General features: G+C 30.9%; 1 protein-coding gene across 1 annotated transcript in view; it reads left to right on the forward strand.

Annotated features, from left to right (window-relative positions):
• Positions 1 to 19361, forward strand: part of LOC129234121 (cullin-3-like) — an 86924-nt gene that overhangs the window by 20820 nt on the left and 46743 nt on the right. Inside the window, exons 6-9 of the mRNA XM_054868012.1 lie at positions 7502 to 7681; positions 8263 to 8311; positions 12722 to 12870; positions 18414 to 18590. Of these exons, the coding sequence (XP_054723987.1) occupies positions 7502 to 7681; positions 8263 to 8311; positions 12722 to 12870; positions 18414 to 18590 (555 nt within the window). The remainder of the gene's footprint in view (positions 1 to 7501; positions 7682 to 8262; positions 8312 to 12721; positions 12871 to 18413; positions 18591 to 19361) is intronic.

Genomic DNA, 19361 nt, shown 5'->3' on the forward strand with positions numbered 1-19361 from the left:
TATTTAAAATTTAAATTTGTAACAAGAGTAACCGTTATTTTTTTGTAACAAGAGTAACCACAAGCATTTAAATTAATTGATTACATTTGTTACTTTTTTCTAACTTTTATTAACTACAATGACAGCAAGATGCTAGAAAGTCTCAATAAAACATCTAAACTCTTATTCTGTATGCTAACAACTATACTCAGTATTAGTTAAGATCAGAATCTCTCTAGCAAACTATAACACATGTTCTTGCAGATCATAGTAATTCTCCTCATATGTTCTATATGCATTCTACATTAAGTTTCTACAAGTCATTAAGTCCACAAGACAGCAAGCTAAACAAGATATTTGGTACGTCACTCATACAAAATTGATTTTTCCGAAAACTACAAGTGTATGTTTCAGGACAAAATCCAAGCTGCGCACTGGGACCAGTCACAAATTAGCCTTTAACATCAGCTCTTTATTATGATGGCAATATACATCCACTAGTCCTAGTGTCAGATGACTTGACACATAGTAACGAAACTGTGATTGCCTATGTGGACTTTATCTTGGAAAAACTTCCAAGCCATATTGAAGTCCAAGCCATATGTGTGGTCTGATGAGCCTGCATCTCAATTCAAAAACCAGTATGTGATGTCCTCTTAAAACATTTTTTTTACTAACATCCAAGAAAAACATAAATGTTATTATTGCATGGAACTTCTTCCCCCCATCACATGGCAAGGGCCCAGTAGGTGGAATAGGAGCTGCTGCAAAATGAGGTGTTAACCTTAACACTAAAAATCGACGTTATATGATACGCAATGCTTCAGATTTTATCAAAGCAAGTCTGTCAACAAAAATTGACATAATAAACCTGGAGCCCAAACAAATTATTGAAAGGAATAACCTTTCAGACTTGAAATCAATTTTTGCTGATAGTTTTCCAATAATGGGGATAAAAAAACACAATTTTTAAGTAGTGAATGGAAAACCTGAGGGCCAAATAGTGACTCCTCATTATGATCTAAAGGCAAAAGAAGATGATGATTACAAGATCGGAGAATGGGTGCTGGCTGATTATGAAAACAAATTTTTCCCAGGTGAAATAACCAGATAAGTCCAAGACTCATACTCTGTAAATGTGATGATTCCAGCAGGGAACAACTGGAAATGGCCTAAAGTCCCTGATCAAATTCTTTACAAAAGGGAGAAAATTGTAAAAAAACTAAGTTATCCAACTGTTGTTAATTCAAGAAATCATTTTTGCTTCCTAGCAATTAAATAAATATGCCAGTAAAAGCATATTATTTGTACTTATATGCTTTAAAACTACTAATCACATTATATAATGTATGGGTAACAAGAGTAACCAATAATTTGTAACAAGAGTAACCGAGAATTTTTCTACTAGTAAATTTTAAATAAAAATTTAAATGTTTGAAATTACTGTCATTTAATAAATAATCCTTCCTCTCTTGAAAAAGCTTAAAATTTCATAATTTTGTTATATAGTTTAGATAAAAAAAATATTTTCGTACGACATTACAAACTTCATGTCTTTTTTAGGTAACAAGAGTAACCATACTTCAGATGAATCATTCAAAAAATCGAAAATATTTAATCATGTTTTTCTTGTATAGAAAGGAAAAGCAGGCCCTTTTCTTTATTATTTTGCAAAAAAGTTGATGATTTTACGTAAAGGATCTTAAAAATGAATGTAAAACTAAAAATATACCATTATAAATGTAACAAGAGTAACCGTGGAATTGCCCTCTTCACTTGCGTTTTTTTTTTGTTGCAAACTTTATACACATAAATGTAAATTATGCCGCTTTTGAAATGTCTTAGAGTTGAATCTGAACCACCGATAGAGAGTGATTATTGACGGGATGAAATGTTTCCGTCACAGCAAAGGGTGTCCACATCCCTGGTAAAACGGAAACTATCGGGGATTTTAAAGATTTTAGTCAAAATGGGAATTTTGGAAAGAAACGGGGGGAAAGTTTCAAGCTGGTTTGAAACAGCGATGGGCATTTGTTCCTGCATTTTTGACTTGTTTCTGGTAAAATACTCTAAAACATGAGGAATCGCTAAATTCTACTGTCTTTCAATCTAACACTCTCTGGACTGGAAATATGGGGGTGGGGAGAAAGAAGGAAAACAAAAAAAATAACGGCAACACAAGTTTGCGAAAAAACCTGCTCTTGCAAAGAGGGCAAGTCGGCAAATTAACCCATTATACTGAGGTCTTAAAACGTTTATATCTTGAACAATCTAAGGGGAGGGGGGGTATATTCAAGAGCTCTGGAATAAAATATTGATAAACTGAATTGAAAGCCAATTTTGAAGCTAGGAGTGGTTCAAAATTTCTCCTCTGCAAACTCTTAAAAATTAAGTCAAAAATGATTAGGCTGTTTTAATGTTGTAAAAGTGGGGAGGAGGAGGTTTAAAAAAAAAAAAAAAAAAAAAATTGGAAACTGAAGACTTAAAAACATTAATTTAGGCAATCATTGCTGAATTTATGAGGGATGGTTTTGGTGTTCTAATCTGAAAATGTTTTGTAGCTGATGTATTAAACTAGTTGATTTATACTTAAATGACTTAAGGAAGTTTAGGCTATACTTAAATGACTTAATGGAGTTCCAGAGGGCATGGAAAATTTCTCCATGCTTTTGGCTATTTTTGAGCGAGTTAAGAGTTAGGGAATTCGGGGGTCTTTCTCAAAACATTTTCGAAAATGAAGTCTTAAATCTTTGGGTTGTCTTTGGCGATGTGGGGAGGGGAGTTGCTTTTTCAATAGAAAAATAAATCTTGAGCACAATCTTACACTGCCTTCAGTAAACATAAGGGGGGGGGGGGTATTCCGCTGCCCAGCAAGAAATATTTTGGTTTTTGAAATTTTGAGCTCTGTTTTGGACTATCTTTGGAGGACTTAAGGGGGAAGGGAGTAGGAAGCTTCTTTCAATAAGTTTCAGAAATTAAAGTTTTAAAACTTTTAGACGGTCATTAGTCATATATAGGTAAGGGTCTTTCTTCCTAGAAAAAATTTAGAAAATGAAGTCCAAAAAACTCAAATTTAGGATATTTGTGGTGAACTCAGAGAAAGGGGTTTGGGAGTTCTCTCCTGAAAATTTTTCGATGCTGAAATACTTAAAACGCCACTTCAGGCTATATTTTAGTGCTTTAAGAGGGTTGTGATTTAGGGGCCCTCCCTGGGGTGAGGATTCAGTTCCCCTATTGCTTTTTTTTAAATTAATGAATATTGGAAAGTGTATCTCGTTTAAAAAATATATCTACTTCACTGAAGCGTTCTTTTTTATTGCTAATTTCAAAACCTGCTATCTTATAAAAGAATTTTTTTTCAAATGAAGACTGTGTGGGGAATGGTGCCAGTTCATTATCATTAGTTGCCCATACCCCTTCCCCCACCTTTCTTTCTTTTCTGGTTTGATGGCGCTATCATGGGTAGACTTTACAATCAGAACTGATTTATGTTGCAAAAGTGAAAATCTTATGTCCCAAGCGATTTTATTGCTGCAATAAAAATGTTTACCATCGTAAAAAAAACTAATGGCGGTAATCGCCGAACGCTTTTACCTCTAACATAATTCAACATTGTCTAAAATTGCATTTTTGTAACTTCAATTTCGAAATATTGCCGGAGGAAAGTTCCTGAACTCCATCCCTTGGATACTGCATTCAAAAAGTGTATAGCATGTTATGAAAGATGGAGTACAGTTTTGTTTTTAAAGCTTCAATTTAGGGGAGAGCCCACAGCGCCCCTCCCCCTCTTTCTCTAATATTTTTGAAGTTTGTCCAGTATTGTGATTTTGGGACTATCAGTTTGAAAAAATTGATGTAGAGAGTTGCTGAATCTCTTCTTTCCCTGAACTTTATCAAAATGGCCTACCATTTTGTTTTTTGGATTTCAATTAAAAAAAATTCTAGGGGAGAGCCCTCAGACGTCCTGTATTGCCAATTTTTAAGCTTTTGGAATTAAGATATCAAAACACTTAAATATTACAATTTAAACTAGGTTCATGTTGTTAGAAAAGTCGAGATTTTAAAATACAAATCAAACACAGATTCCAAAACTGGCATAGTTAAAATCTACATCATTTATACATAAATTTTTTCCCTTAAGCATGCAAACAGGGGGGGGGGGGGGGCTGAAAATGTTTTCTGTTTTGGACACATCACTAAACTTGCACCCATGATGAAAAGGAAGTTAAATATTCTTTCAAATGATGAATAATTGAAAATTCTAGACTTTTTGGATGGCAATCCATTAATGAAAAAAATGAAAATGCCTCTCTAGTTTAGTATCTTGGCCAATAGGCAAAGATGGATTTTCAGCTATTGCCAACCTCAAGAGGAAACAGGCAACAAAAAACAATAAAAGACTATTTTGTTTGAAAAAAGGTTTGCTTTAAATTTCATTACTGTCAAAATGATTCCTTAAATTTGCAATAAAGTACTTAGTATAAAATAGTAGAATAAATACCTAACAGAACTAACACAGAAGAATTTTAATCTTTTGCATGTATTGTCTTTAGTATAAAATTCAAATTTTCATCATCAGATTCCGAATTTCAATAAGTTTCTCAAAACCTACGTATCTTGAAACCTCTTTATCTCTATTTTTTTTCCTTCCCATGAAATTCGAGATAGATAGGTTCAACTGGATTTGAGTCATTCCATACAGATTCAACGGATAAGTGCGCTCGACCATTTTTAATTTTTTTGAAACTCATATCCCAAAAAAGATGCATATAAATGATGTTTAAAACCACTTTTATTTTTTCTCTAACCGTAACCCTTGATTTTTTAGAGGTCATCAAAAGTCATTTTCATAGTCAAAAATGGGACTTTTAGACCTTTGCATTTTGGCCCAAATCTAATTGAATAACAATCATAGCAGAACATTTTACATTTTGATGTTAAAGTACATAAGATGGTAGTCTCACACACTGAGTTATGTAGCTGTACCTTAATAATTAAAATAATGGCAGCAGGCCAAAGTTCAAGGTCAAATGTAAAATATGTACTTATTTCAAAGGGTCATAACTCGCTTAGGGGACGGAAACGCAAAATGAAAATTGGCAAAAACTAATCACTGGAGTCACACTAATGAGAAAATATAGCTGTAATTGTGTGTTTGTTTACCCTTTACAAATTACAGCCCCTCAAAGATCAGAAAATTGAGAAAAATGACATTTTCAGATCCCTGTAAACCAAAAGGGTATGGAATTAAAAATGAAATTTCTTGGCCAATTGAATATTCCATTCAAGTACTATACATTTTATATATATTATTTTGTGTATTTGGTTTGTAAAAAAGACACAGGTCTTTGAAATTGAGCAATTTTGATAGTTAATTTACGCACTAAAACAGAAATAAAAGGCGTGAAAACTTCATTGCACTTTCTTAAATCGCCTATATAATATATTATACTGAAAAAAAAACATATTTTAAGTATAAAAAACTTGAGTAGTTCATACTTAGTTGACAGCTTAATTAGTTAATTTATAGACTATCTACACACAAAAATTTTCAATACACACAAACATATGCTCTGTACGTTAACATATCTAAATTGCCTTAAACATATGCAAAAACATTATATGTACAAAATTTAAATTTTAAAAAGTGCGTTTTTTATTTCTTGTTTGAGTGTAGTTTTGAAAAAATGAACTCACCTAGTAGTCCTATAGTTGTAATGGTGACTCAAGTGTATGGCGTTTTGGAATGCTTTACCAAGGCACATTCATAATTTGATACTTCGAAAATGTACCAGGAACAAGACAATGACAGCGGTTCTAAATTTAGTGATCAACACGAGCTATGTAATAACTTTTTTACCAATAATGGGCTTTTTCTTTTGATAGTCTTTTTAGTAACACACTATTCTTCATACCTATTCCTGGGGGACAATAATTTTACAGTGATAATATTTAAATACGGTGGCATAAAGCAGTGATTAAATGTTGTATTGAGAATTTTATTTTTTAGAGTCAAAACCTTTCTTGCAGCATTTTTTCAGCTAGTTTAATATACTGAATACTCACAAGGATGCATGCAGTGTTTAGTAGCAAAAATGCAGAAAGTATACATTTCTGTAGGAAATAAAATGTGACTTCTATTAGTTCTTAGCAAGCTAGTTTTAGTAGTATCAATTCTTTTTACGGTTCTTCGGATTCTATTACAATGTCCATTACCTTGTGATATTGCATAGAAATGCCATTCAGCTCTCAAGTTGACATCCGTTTCGTGATTACATACATTAAGAAAGTTCTTTCTATTTTTGTTGTGTATTTGAGTAAAGTATTTCAGTACGCCACATGCTGTGTCACCACCAGAACTATAGTACTGAGTTCATTTTTTTTTAAACTACACTGGAGCAAGAAATGAAAAACGCACCCCTTTTTTTCCTTTCAACTATGTAAATAATGCTTTTGCACGTGTTTAGGCAAGTTACATAAGTTAATGTACAGAGCGTATGTTTGTATGTATTGAAAATTTGTGTGTGTATATAGTCTATAAATTAACTACTTAAGCTGTCAATCATGTATGAACTACTCATTTATGTCCAAATATTTCTAAGTTATCAAATTAAAATAATTATTTTTATACTTAAAATATCTTTTTCCAGTATAATATATTACATAGAGCACACTATATGTAATTTAAGAAAGTGCAATGAAGTTTTCACACTTTTTATTTCTGTTTTAGTATGTGAATTAACTAGCAAAATTGCTGAATTTCAAAGACCCGTATCTTTCTTAAAAACCAAATACACAAAACAATATATATAACATGTATAGTACTTGAATGGAATATTCAATTGGCCAAGAAATTTTATTTTTAATTCCACCCCCTTTTGGTTTACAGGGGTCTAAACATGTCATTTTTCTCAATTTTTTGATCTTTGAGGGGCTGTAATTTATAAAGGGTAAACAAACACACAATTACAACTATATTTTATCATTAGTGTGACTCCAGTGATTAGTTTTTGCCATATTTCACTTTGTGTTTTCATCCCCTAAGCGAGTTAGGACCCTTTGAAATGAGTAAAAATTTTACATTTGACCTTGAACTTTGGCCTGCTGCCATTATTTTAATTTTTAAGTTACAGCTACATAACTCAGTGTGTGAGACTATTAGCTTATGTACTTTAACATCAAAATGTAAAATGTTCTGCCATGATTGTTATTCAACTAGATTTGGGCCAAAATGCAAAGGTCTAAAAGTACCATTTATGACTACGAAAATGACCTTTGATGACCTCTAAAAAATCAAGGGTTAAGGTTAGAGAAAAAATAAAAGTGGTTTTAAACATCATTCATATGCATCTTTTTGGCGTATGAGTTTCAAAAAAATTAAAAATGGTCGAGCGCACTCATCCGTTGAATCTGTATGGAATGACCCATTTGTAAATTGTTAAACTTAATTTTTTTCCCCTCGTCATTGTAAACTCTTCTTTTTAATGTTCTTTTTTTAAACATCTATTTCTATTCAAATTAGATGGAAAGTCAAAAGTTCTTGGAAGAAAATAGTGCATCAGTATATATTAACAAAGTAGAACAAAGAATAAATGAAGAAGCAGAGCGTGCCAAACTTTGTTTAGATGAATCTACTGAAGAACTTATTGTGAAAGTTGTTGAAGAAGAACTTATTAGTAAACATATGAAAACCATTGTAGAGGTGACTCATTTTCATCATAATAATTTTGCTTGTGCTATCTTTGTAGTTTATTTTATATTGCAACACTGTAGCCATTGCAGAGCCATTACCTTGCAGTCCAAAGTTCATACTTTTCTAGTCTGCTGCTTTTTAGAATATTAGATAATCAACATTTTGTTTATCAGGGCCTATTTTTTCCGCTAAATTTATCTAGTATGAAAGTTACATCAGGAGGTTGTCACTTTGACATTCTAAGTATGAAAAAGTTTAATGGTCAAGTCGTCAAAGACATAAATTAGTTACTAACTTGAAATAAGTTGAATAAAAGCATGGATCTATTAAACAAAGTTTTTTATCCAGTTTATTAAAGCCAAGTTTTGAAAAATGAAGCAGGAAAAATGTTTTCTTTCATTGTGCAGTACAACTATTAATATTTTTGTCAGCTCTTGAAAACAGCGACACTAAACTTGATAAACCTTGAAAAAACCTAGAAAACTCCTAGAAATTTATTTCCAAAAATATATGTTTAATCTGTAATTTTGGTAATAAAATTTTTGATGCTCTCATGTAATAAGAGAATGAATAATTTATGTTAATTGCAGATGGAAAACTCCGGTGTTGTCCACATGTTGAAAAACCAAAGAACTGAAGGTGATTTTTTTTGTTTTTTTTTTTTATTAAAATTTGTTTTCTTATCATCAAATACTATAGTTGGGGCAAACCTAACCTGACAGCATTGTGAAGGCTGCACAAATCCCAATCACAGCAGTACGATGCTGCCAGGTTAGGTTGGTGCCAACTTTAGTTGCCTTTTTTGAAACTCTTGTATTGAGTGTCATTTTCTATCTTAATACAATTACTAAACTTTAAATAATGTGTCAGTGATGTTCCTTTTTCAGGAAAAAGCATTTGCCTCCTAGTACAGAACTTTTTATACATTAGAACTTCAGTTTTTTTGTGCATTAAAAGCCATATCAAAAATTGATGTTTTTACAACTGTATGTAACAAAAGGTTGAGTTCTCTGTGTACAACTATACAGTAAACTCTCATTAATTGAGACCCTATTAAACCAGACTTCATGTTATCCTGACAGCCTTTAGATGTAGAGGTATGTGAGGCAAAGTGAAATAGTTAAGGCAACTTATCTTTTTCAAAATGAACAGATAGGAATTTTGCTTTAAAAATTACAGTGCATGAAGAAAGAGCAATGTACAGTAACTCTATTATCAGCGGTCGGATTATGCGTGAGTCTTTTTTTTTTTTTTTTGAAGTCATTAAATGTTTTTAAACCTATGATTGTGTGTTGTTATTGTTTGATTTTACTTTTTGCATATATTTTTTACATTCAATGTTAGTAGATACAATGTAGCAGTGTTTCATGCTATAATTTAAATGTATGTGTGAGTGTTATATTTTTTAGCTATTGTATACAAAAGTATTGTTTGTTGCCCGTTATTCGAATTATCCGTGGTTTTTGGTTATCTGGGGTTACTGTGTCTCCCGAATTCACAATTAATTGGGAGTTTACTGTATTTTATTATAAATTGTTTACTGTATTTTATTTATACAATCTTTTTTTTACATTTGGCAGCCAATTTGTAACTTCAAAAAAAAAGAAAAAAAGTAAAATTTTTACTATTATTTTTCATGGGGCAAAGTGAGAAATGAAATATTTTCTGTTTGATTATTAAAAATATTTTTGATCAAATGAAGTTGAATAAAAGAGTAAATGAACAGCTAATAAAAGATTAAATGAATAAAATAATTAGTATATGAGAAATAAATAAATATGGAATAAAATAAGGATTTAATGAGAAAATGAATAAATAAGTGAATATCTAAATGAAAAAATGTATATGTAAGTTAGTATGTGTATATGTATGTGCTTTAATAAGTGATGGAATAAGTAAACAAAATCAACTATTTCACTTTCCCCCATCTGCTTTACCCTATATGCACTTCACAAATTATACAAAAAGTATGAAATAAAAATTAGGTGAATTGTAAAGACATAAATTCTGCAAAAAATATTTGGTCCTCATTCAATATTTAAAATATTAAAAACAAGAACTTGATCAGTTTATAATAACAAAATAATTTTCGACTTAAACAAAATATTTCAATACGAGGAGACATGGTAAAAATACTACCAGATGGAGAGCACTAAAAACAGAGTAAGCATTTCACTACTTCACTTTGCCTCACATTCCCCTACATAAACACACTGTCTAAAAAAAAGGCAAGTTATCACAATAGTGTATGTTTGCAGGCTGCATGTGCTATTTTTTAATTTTCTCTTATGCAGTTTTGTATTTCATTCTCTTGAATTCAAAATACATTTTTTACTGTGTGCAGTAATCTGTTTGTATACCTTGGCTCAACTTGCAGGTTGTTGTTTTTTATTAATCCATACTTTCGTTGATTCGAACAACCTGGATCTTCTATTAGTCCATATTAATAAGGTTCTCCTGTATTCGTTATGCCACTGTTATAAGTTAGGGCTCTGTGAGTTTACCTATTGCAAATGATTTCTGAGTAAGCTAAAAGAGCGCAAATCAGCAATTAGCAATTACTTATATTTATGTGTTAGGCTGCAGCAGCCTGTTGCCTTTTGTTAGCAATCCGTAAAGTTTTGTAAAACTTGTATTGAATACTACTTCTCTCAAATAAATGCAAAACTAAATTATCACATTCAAGCAATTTTATTTTTCGAGAAAAACATTTTCAATAAAAATACAAAGCAGTTTACTGAATTTAGGATTTCAAATCTTGTGCTCTTGTTTATGAGTAGAAACTAAATCTATATAAATAAAACAAAGAATATATATATATATATACATATATATATATATATGTGTGTGTGTGTGTGTGTGTATGTATGTTCCTTATACAAAACCACAGTTTACGTCGTATCTGGACCAAATTTGGCAGGGAGGTACTTGGGTGCCTGAAAAGGAATGTAGGAGGTTTTCAAACGCCAAAAAAGGACCGAACCATTCGAATTTTAATTTTAAAGGCTGAAAATGGCATTAAATGGCTTGTTCTACCCGAAATAATTATATGATTTCTTTAATTCAGGTCCCATTTGAAAGCCTGCGAAAAATACCCATATAGTTTACTCAGTTTCTACACATTCCAAAAAAAAGGCTGTAAAATCACCAAGAAAAAATTGAAAAGCACTTTTAAGCCTAATGGAACTCTATTTTCTTATCCGGAAAACTATCGTTTGTGCGATCTCAGTTTAAATTAACTTTCAGAAGGTTGCCACATTTTTTTTCGGCTGTGACTAAACAAAATTTTGGTTTTTGTTTTGAGGTAAAAATTTTTCCCTATTGATTATTATTTGGCAATTTAGCTTCTTTCTTTATTAAAAAAATTTTAGTTGTATTTACGGAGGGTTGCGTTTAATTTATTTGGGAACTTTTGATTCGTCGTTTACTTTCTTTGAGAATGATTATTTTGACAGAAAATTTTGTAGTATTTTTTTCTGTAATTGAAGCCTGATTGTTGAATATGCGTCACTGAAAACTTTTATTTTCGAGGTAGACCGTGCAAAGCCGGGCAATGCAGCTAGTACTTTAATAAAGTAACTATACATCATATTTTCAAAAATACTGAAAGTACTATATTTTTACATCCACGCATCTTCAGGAACAGATCATAAAAAATGAGAATTAAATTTTATTAAAAAAGGTGTTTGCTATATTTTTTAAAATTTTATTTAAAGCCTTCTTTTTCTGTTTATCTAGTCACTCACAAAAGAAGTAAAGTAATGTACAAAATTTGATCATAATGTTCACATCTTATGAATTAGCAGAATTGACTATCTTATGTACATTTTAAAATCTATATAATTGTTGTATTTTCTGCAATAATAAATATAAATAATTTTAAATACAGTCGGACCTCCATATATCAAAGTAGCAAATTGCCGGAAAAAAATTCGATGTATAGAAATTTTGATATATAGAAACGATCTTATTTTATCATAAAAATCTCCTAAAACATTAAAATTAATGCTAATTTTCGTGCTATGAAACCCAATTTCTAATTCATACGAGCATTGGATTAAACGAAAGTTAATAATTGAAAAATTAACAGAAATTACATTTTTGTGCCTTCATACATCTTCATTCTTCGGCAGTTCAACTTGATTCACAACATGAGGGGATTTTCATTTTGACAATGTAATCGAGAGAAAAGTAAAAAATCAATCTACTTAACTTGAATTATTTTTACTGAAGCTAAAAAGACTCGGAATGATAATCAACAGACAAAAAGGTTAACTTGAAACTGATTTTACAGTGTTACTGGTTACAACTAAGATTTGAAATAAACTTGAGGGAATTTAAGAACTCTAGAACGGAACAACGACCTATCTACACACCCCTCAAACCCAGATTTCGTATGAGTTTCTTAGCAACCTTTCCTTTAGTAAACATAATTTTCTCCTTTAACCTTCATTTTTCATGAGACAAACAGTCTAAAGTGAAAAAAAAGATCTACGAATGTCTCAGGAAAAAAAAATTGATATAAAGTGATTTTTTCGATATATAGAAACAATTTTTCTCTGTAATGAACATTGAAATTTGCTGGGATTTCGATACATAGAAAATTTTGATATGTGGAAGTTAGATATATGGAGGCTTGACTGTACATAAATATGACTGTTGAAGTGCCAAAAACCATTTTTCTAAAGCATCTGTACTGTCTCGGTGTTGGTAACATCCTATATTATCTAATTCAACATGAAGAAATACTTAGTTCAATTGTAACTTTGTGCAGAAATTATTCAGTATTATCGAATTAAAACGCTTTTAATAAAAAAAATTTTGAAAAAAAAAAGAAACTGTGAACTCAGCATGATGAAAAAAGGAGGAGGAAGGGAGACAGTTGAAATTTTTAAAATATTTTGTTCGAATGTTTTTTAATTTTTTTATATATGAAAGATTAAATATTTGGAATATTGAGAATCATATTTTCAATGAAATAATTGTGAATAATGTTAAACATGTTCCTACATTGCGTAGTGCGTACTAATATCAAAATTTGTGTTTTAGACCTTGCTTGTATGTACAAACTTTTTAGTCGAGTCCATGACGGATTAAAAACAATGGTAGAATGTGTTAGTGCTTACTTGCGAGAACAAGGTAAAGCTCTTGTCACTGAAGATGAAGGAGGAAAAGGAGATGCTTTAACATTTGTCAAGGTAATGTCTCTCAGTTAATTTTTTTCTTTTACTGAATGTTTTGCTTTTTTAAGCAATGTTATTGGTAAGATAGATATACTGATATAACTGAGTCATTAATAAATAATTAGAGCAGGACAAGAAGTTTCCAATTTTTTGAACCGCCAGAAAACTAACATTAAAAAGTTTTAAATTTCAGATTTTTATTTACTTAAAATATCATATGAAAAGAGCACTGTTAAACCATAACTTAAAACTTTGCATAATAATGCATAAAACACCTATCAAAAATAAACAAACAAATAAGTAATGATGAATAAAATGAAAATAAATAAAGGAATACTTTTCTGTGCTGTAAGAAGTGTGCACAATTGCTGAGTTGGTATTTCTGCTTCAGTTGTGCTGAACTGCTCCTATTTTAAAACTCTGTTTCAAAAGTGGAGGAAAATGCCAATTTTGTACCAAAGATAAAAAAAAATTGCAATTTTTAATTTAAAGACATTCCTAAGTCTCATGCATAGAGGCCAAAGATTTCTATATTCTGCTCCTAAAACAGTGAAATTTATAGATTTTGCCCTGGCTTGTGAATGGAAATAAAACTGAAAGTTTCATTTTCAAACCTGGTATTAGTTGGATTTATACAAGAGACAAACTTTCCTGAAAAAAATTCAGATTAACTTTTAAGAGATAAAAAATTGAAACACTTAACATTTTCCACATTTTAGTCTAATCTTTTAATAAGAATTAAAGAAACAAATTATGGGACATTTTGTTAAATTTTGTGTTGTCTGATCATCAATATGATAAATTGAAGTGCTGGGTAAAGAGGAATGCTCCAGATTTGATTTTTTTTCTTTAAAATGGAAGATAGCATTCACTTTATACAAAATGAATGTGATTAGATTGTAAGGAATTAAAAAGCAAAATTTATTGATATTAATTCAGACCTTATAAAATGACCTTCACAAAATCAAAATATCTAAAACAGAATCCTTTCATACAAAGGTATGAACATTGTACTATTATAAATACGATTATTACAGGGTTGCCATTGGTGACTAAAAAAGCGAACAAAGCTACTAACTTAAAGCAAAGCAACTATTTTAGCCAAAATATGAGCAAAAACGACTATTTTCAATCAGTTATAAAAATAGATGCTATTTTAGGGGGGGGGGCTACTAATACTCAATTTTCCTTTTTTTTTTTTTAAGAAAAAAAAAGAATAGTTTTAAAAATTAAATTTGTGGGCGAGGGGTGGAGGATCGAAGCGTTTTATCGTGCTTTTTTAAGTAAGCATTTTTAATAATGAGGAAAGTGAAATGCAATAAAAATATTCACAATTGGAAATAACCTGATCTTCATATATTTGAACAAAAAAGTTTTGTTTTTGCCATCACGATTTTTGTTGAGGGTAATTTTTTTGTGATTTGTGGTTTTTGCAAAAAGTTTCTGCTACATCTATTTCTGTTAACTGTTTTTAGTATTCTAAATAAATGCAGGAAATTTTTGTTTTTTTATTTCTTCTTGCCTTACTACATTCTAAAAACTAGCTCTATTTTCCATGTGATCAAAAAAATTGTGAATGTGGCATTTCTTGATGCTTTTTATGCAGTCTATCTTTTACTGTTGTGTTGTCTTTTATCAACAGTTCAGACTATAAATTATACTATAATGTGTCAGTACTTATTTCTTTATCATTTGAAGAAGTTTAACCATGAAAGCATTTTTTTTTTCTTTTTTCAAGGCGTGTTTAAACAGATAATTTTCTGAAAATTTGCCTGCATATAGGTCTGCTGCCCTGTTATGAAAGGTCCCACTTATAAACCACTCTGCCATAAGTTATTGGGAGTATTATTACATTATCATGATCAAATGCTTTTTTTTAGTAGTTTTGTTTAGTTAAACAATTTTAGAAACTATTTTCTGCATCTGGCAACTTCTTTCTTAGACTATTTTGCATATTATTGGCTACTAAAACAACTGTTTAGTAGCAGAACTCTGTGGCAGGCCAGTTATTGCATTTCATTTTCCACCTTTTTGAAACTTTGATTTACAAAAGACTTAGTTACCTGCGTGCCTTCAAGTGAGTGTTTTATCAACTTGAAAGATGCTAGTGCTACCAGTGTGCTCCAGTCAAAATGTGTTGGTATTGTTATTACTTTTTATTTCACTCTTGTAACAATTATTGTATGTACAGTGAAACCCCTCTATTACGGACACTAACGGGACAAACTTTTTTGTCCGTAAGAGAGGGGTGTCCGCTTTACAGAGGTTTTTTTAATTTAATTAACTTTAGTTATTTGTTTATGTTTTTTGAAATCTTAAATGAAATATGTGTGAATTCTACTCTTTCATATGCAAAGATTTTTTTAAATTTACTAGTTTTTACCAACATATACATAATAAACAATTATTTTATCAGATTAAATTCAAATATTACAGTTTTGCACACTCAAAGAGATTTAAATAACAGGTTTGCATAAAAATTACATACCTAATTTGTACTTTTAAAAAATTGTTCGATTGATGTCTGTTGATATGTTTTGATCGATGAAAGTCTTTCATTTTCGAAATGTATCTTAAGTTCTTGTACCAAGTCTAGTCCTTTAGGATCGTTGTGTTTAATTGAAAATTCCCTGAGTCCATCTAATACGCTTAAAGCTTCGTTAACATTTTTAATTGTTTTAACGTCTTCTTTTACGGACAGTTCATCTTCATCGTCATCCTCAACTGTATGATCTTCGTTAATTTCGCACACTATGCTTGCAATTTCTGTTTCGCTTTCTTCAGTGAAAACTTGGTCGTCGATGGGAGCATAGTCTTCAGCGGTCACATTTGTGAACCCTGCTTGTTGCATTAACGACTGCAAATCGGATCCATCATTGTCACAATCAACTTCGTTGTCAATTTCCTCTGTGGCAGATCCTTTTTTGAATCCAACGCGATTAAAGCAATTTACTATTGTTTCTTTTTTAACTTCCTTCCATGCGTGCTTAACCCAGCTGATTGCATCTAACACATCAATTGTTTTGGACAATTCGCTACTTGTTTTAGTTTCTTCCATTTTATTGATTAAATGCTTCATAACTAGTTGTCTGTATTGAATTTTAAATGCTTGAATTATCCCAGCATCCATAGGTTGGCATTTCGATGTTGTGTTTGCTGGCAAGAAGACTATTTCTATATTTTTCAAGTGAAAGTCTTTGGGATGGGAGGGCGCGTTGTCCATAAAAATAACAATATGCCTTTTTTCTCTCCCCAACTTCTTATCAAAAGTTACAAGCCAATCAGATATGACACTGGTTGTCATCCACGCTCTTCTATTTGAATACCAGTCTACAGGTAATTTTTTTATATCCAGTCCTTTAAAACACCGAGGTCTGGCTGCTTTTCCGATGACAACTGGTTTTAATTTTGTACCATCCATGCTGGCACCCAACAAAACTGTTAAGCGTTCTTTGGAGATTTTGCCACCAGAGCAGTTTTCTTTCCGTAAAGTTAAGGTTTTATCTGGCAGAGCTCTATAAAACAAACCGGTCTCATCAATGTTATAAATGTCACATGGCTCGTAATTTTCAATCAAACTAGGCACTTTCTCAAACCATTTCTCGCAAACGTCAGCATCCACATCCATGGATTCACCACATATTTTTTTAAAAACGATATCATGTCTCGTTCGAAAACGATCTAACCATCCATTGGAAGCTTTGAAATTTTCTATACCCATTTCAGTAGCTGCTTCTTTCGCCTTTTCTTGTAAAATAGGGCCAGAAATCGGAATATTTTTGCTTCTTGCGGACACAAACCATTTAAACACAATTTCATCCACTGCAAGGGCATTACTTTTAGGAAAATCTTTTTTCTTCTCTTGGTTTCCATTTATGAACCATTCTTTCTTAAACTTCTCTTTTCCTTTTAATGTACAGAAAATTCGTGTGCGTCCCACACCAAACTTTTCAGCAATGTTCCGTATTCCAATTTTATTTTTTTCTGCGAAATCTATAACTTCAATTTTTTCTTTAAGAGAAAGAGTACGACGCTGACGATGAGTATTCAGAGCCATTTCAATGAGAACGATGAAACAACTGAATGCTTTTACCCTTAAGTTTACTTTATGATATTGCATTGGCTTTACTTTTACTCTCTATAAAATATTTTTGTTAGATGGCGCGTCAACTCGGCTCTACTTAGACACAACACGCCTGCTTGTTAGTCATCTGAAAAGGAACAAGGCAACGGGGGACGGTGGGGGTATACAGACAGAAACTTGCAGAATAATCATTTTCTCTTTTCTTTTCTTTTATTTTTGACGATTTGATGATGTTTTTTGGAATGAAAAATGCATTTCGGTGTCAAGCTGAAAATTTTTTGCTGCGCAGTAGATGCAAAGTAAAATTGCAAAGAAATATTTGTTTTATCTCCGTATAAGCTGGTCGACTTTGCATTAAATGAAGCCTTTCAATGGAGTAGCTATTTAATTCTCAAGTTTTAAATACTATCCGCAAAAAAGGATATATCAATGTAAATGACTTCGAAAAGGGTGTCCGTGTCCGTATTTGAGGGTGTCCGTACGAGAGAGGTTCCTTATACATTAGGTTTAATGTCTCTCTGCCGGGGAATTAAAAACTGTCCGCATAAGAGGGGTGTCCGCATTAAAGGGGTGTCCGTTAGGAGGGGTTTCACTGTATATACAGAAGAGTCTCGGAAATTCGAGTCTCAAAAGTTCAAGATTCCGTTTAATTCAAGGTACTTTATAAATATTTTTAATATCTAAAAAAAATATTGCATTGGAATCTGAAACTAAATCTTTTGCTATTGTAAAACTTCCTTAGTTACATACAATAAAGTGATAAAAAAGCTTTGAGAGATCTTTGAACAACACTCCTTATATGGCATTAAATATTCATTGACTACTGGTGACAAATTGTTAAATGGCTTATGTTCTTAAAATTAACATCATTTTGCCACAAAAAATGAATAAACAGCACTTTTTGGAGCATCAGATCAAGAGAAAGAGAAGTGCACAACTTGACATTGTACAAGTCGTACATAAGAAATTAAAACCTTCTATGATTATGTTTTGTGTTCTGGGAGGTACATACACACGCAAGCTCTAGCATACAAATCTTATGACAAATTTTGTCAAAATGGATTCGAAAGCAGTCAAAATGCTTTTTTAAGTTACAAATTTACACACATACACAAATACGTTTAGACATTATGAAAAAGACAAATCAAATGTTTTTAAGGATAATTAAAATAAAAATTTATATGAAATTTGAAGGATAAACTTTTGTGAAGACAAAGATCATTTTCATTGAGGAAGGAAATAAAAGGCCACCCTTCCTTATGTCGTCCAAATATTGTAAATTTTTAAAGTTAAAGGTTTTAATTTTAACCGGAAAATACGAGTTTTCAGTAATCCAAGCTGGCGTGAACCCCAATTGCCTCTGATTTTTGAGATTCTACTGTATATGTATTTATTTTTTGATCTTTAAGTCAGAAAATAATACCTTTATTTGTATTTTGTAATGAATCTTTGTCTTTTTCCCACCTTTTTATAGAGCCTTTTGGACCTTAAAGATCGATTTGACCATTTTTTGTTTCATTCATTTGGTGGTGACAGATTCTTTAAACAGATGATTGCTGCGGATTTTGAATATTTTCTTAATTTGAATCCCAAGTCTCCAGAATATCTTTCCCTTTTCATTGATGATAAATTGAAAAAAGGTGTCAAAGGAGTAAGTATCCATTTTAATGTAGTGTTTTGCTCTTCTTAAATCTTATTATATTTTAGCACCATCATTTGTTTTTATATGATTTATGAAATTGGATATTACTTATTTTTTATTGTTTTGTAAAGTTCAAGTTTGCACTTTTAAATTTTTAGCTAATATGATTTACACGTTTTATTCAGATGCAAGCATCTTTATTTTTCTGATATTTTGTGTTGAAACTTTCTATCTGTATTGTTTATGCATATCATGTATGATTTTTTTATTTTTAATACTCTCATAAATGAATATGAACATTTTATGCATTTTGATATCGTCAAAATAGGTTGAAAAGAATATTAATCCTCTTTTTTTTTTTTTTTTTTTTGAACAATAATTTTCCCATTTTAAAATTCAGGCAGAGTTTAGTATAAAGTAAACAATTAGTATTCATAATAGTTTTAAATTACTTTAAAAAACTTATCCAATAACTGAAATCTGCAATATTTTGTGATTTGAAAAAAAAAACCTGCTTCTTGTTTTTTTCCAAATAGCATGTTATAAAAACTTAAAATTCATGCTGTTTGAAATCTTTAGAACATTTAAAGCAAAATTTATTTTGAAATTTTTCATTTCATACATTTTTAGTCTAAAATAAGAATTTTTCAGCTGTTACAAACATAATGATTTTCCGCTTGTCCTTAAAATATTCTCTGTGTCTATAAGATTAAAATGTCCCTCTATCTAGCACATAATAAAAAAGAAAGGGGAAGAAAATAAAACATGGGACAAAAGTTT

Source organism: Uloborus diversus, chromosome 1 (genome assembly GCF_026930045.1).
Source record: "Uloborus diversus isolate 005 chromosome 1, Udiv.v.3.1, whole genome shotgun sequence".
Lineage (NCBI taxonomy): Eukaryota > Metazoa > Arthropoda > Arachnida > Araneae > Uloboridae > Uloborus > Uloborus diversus.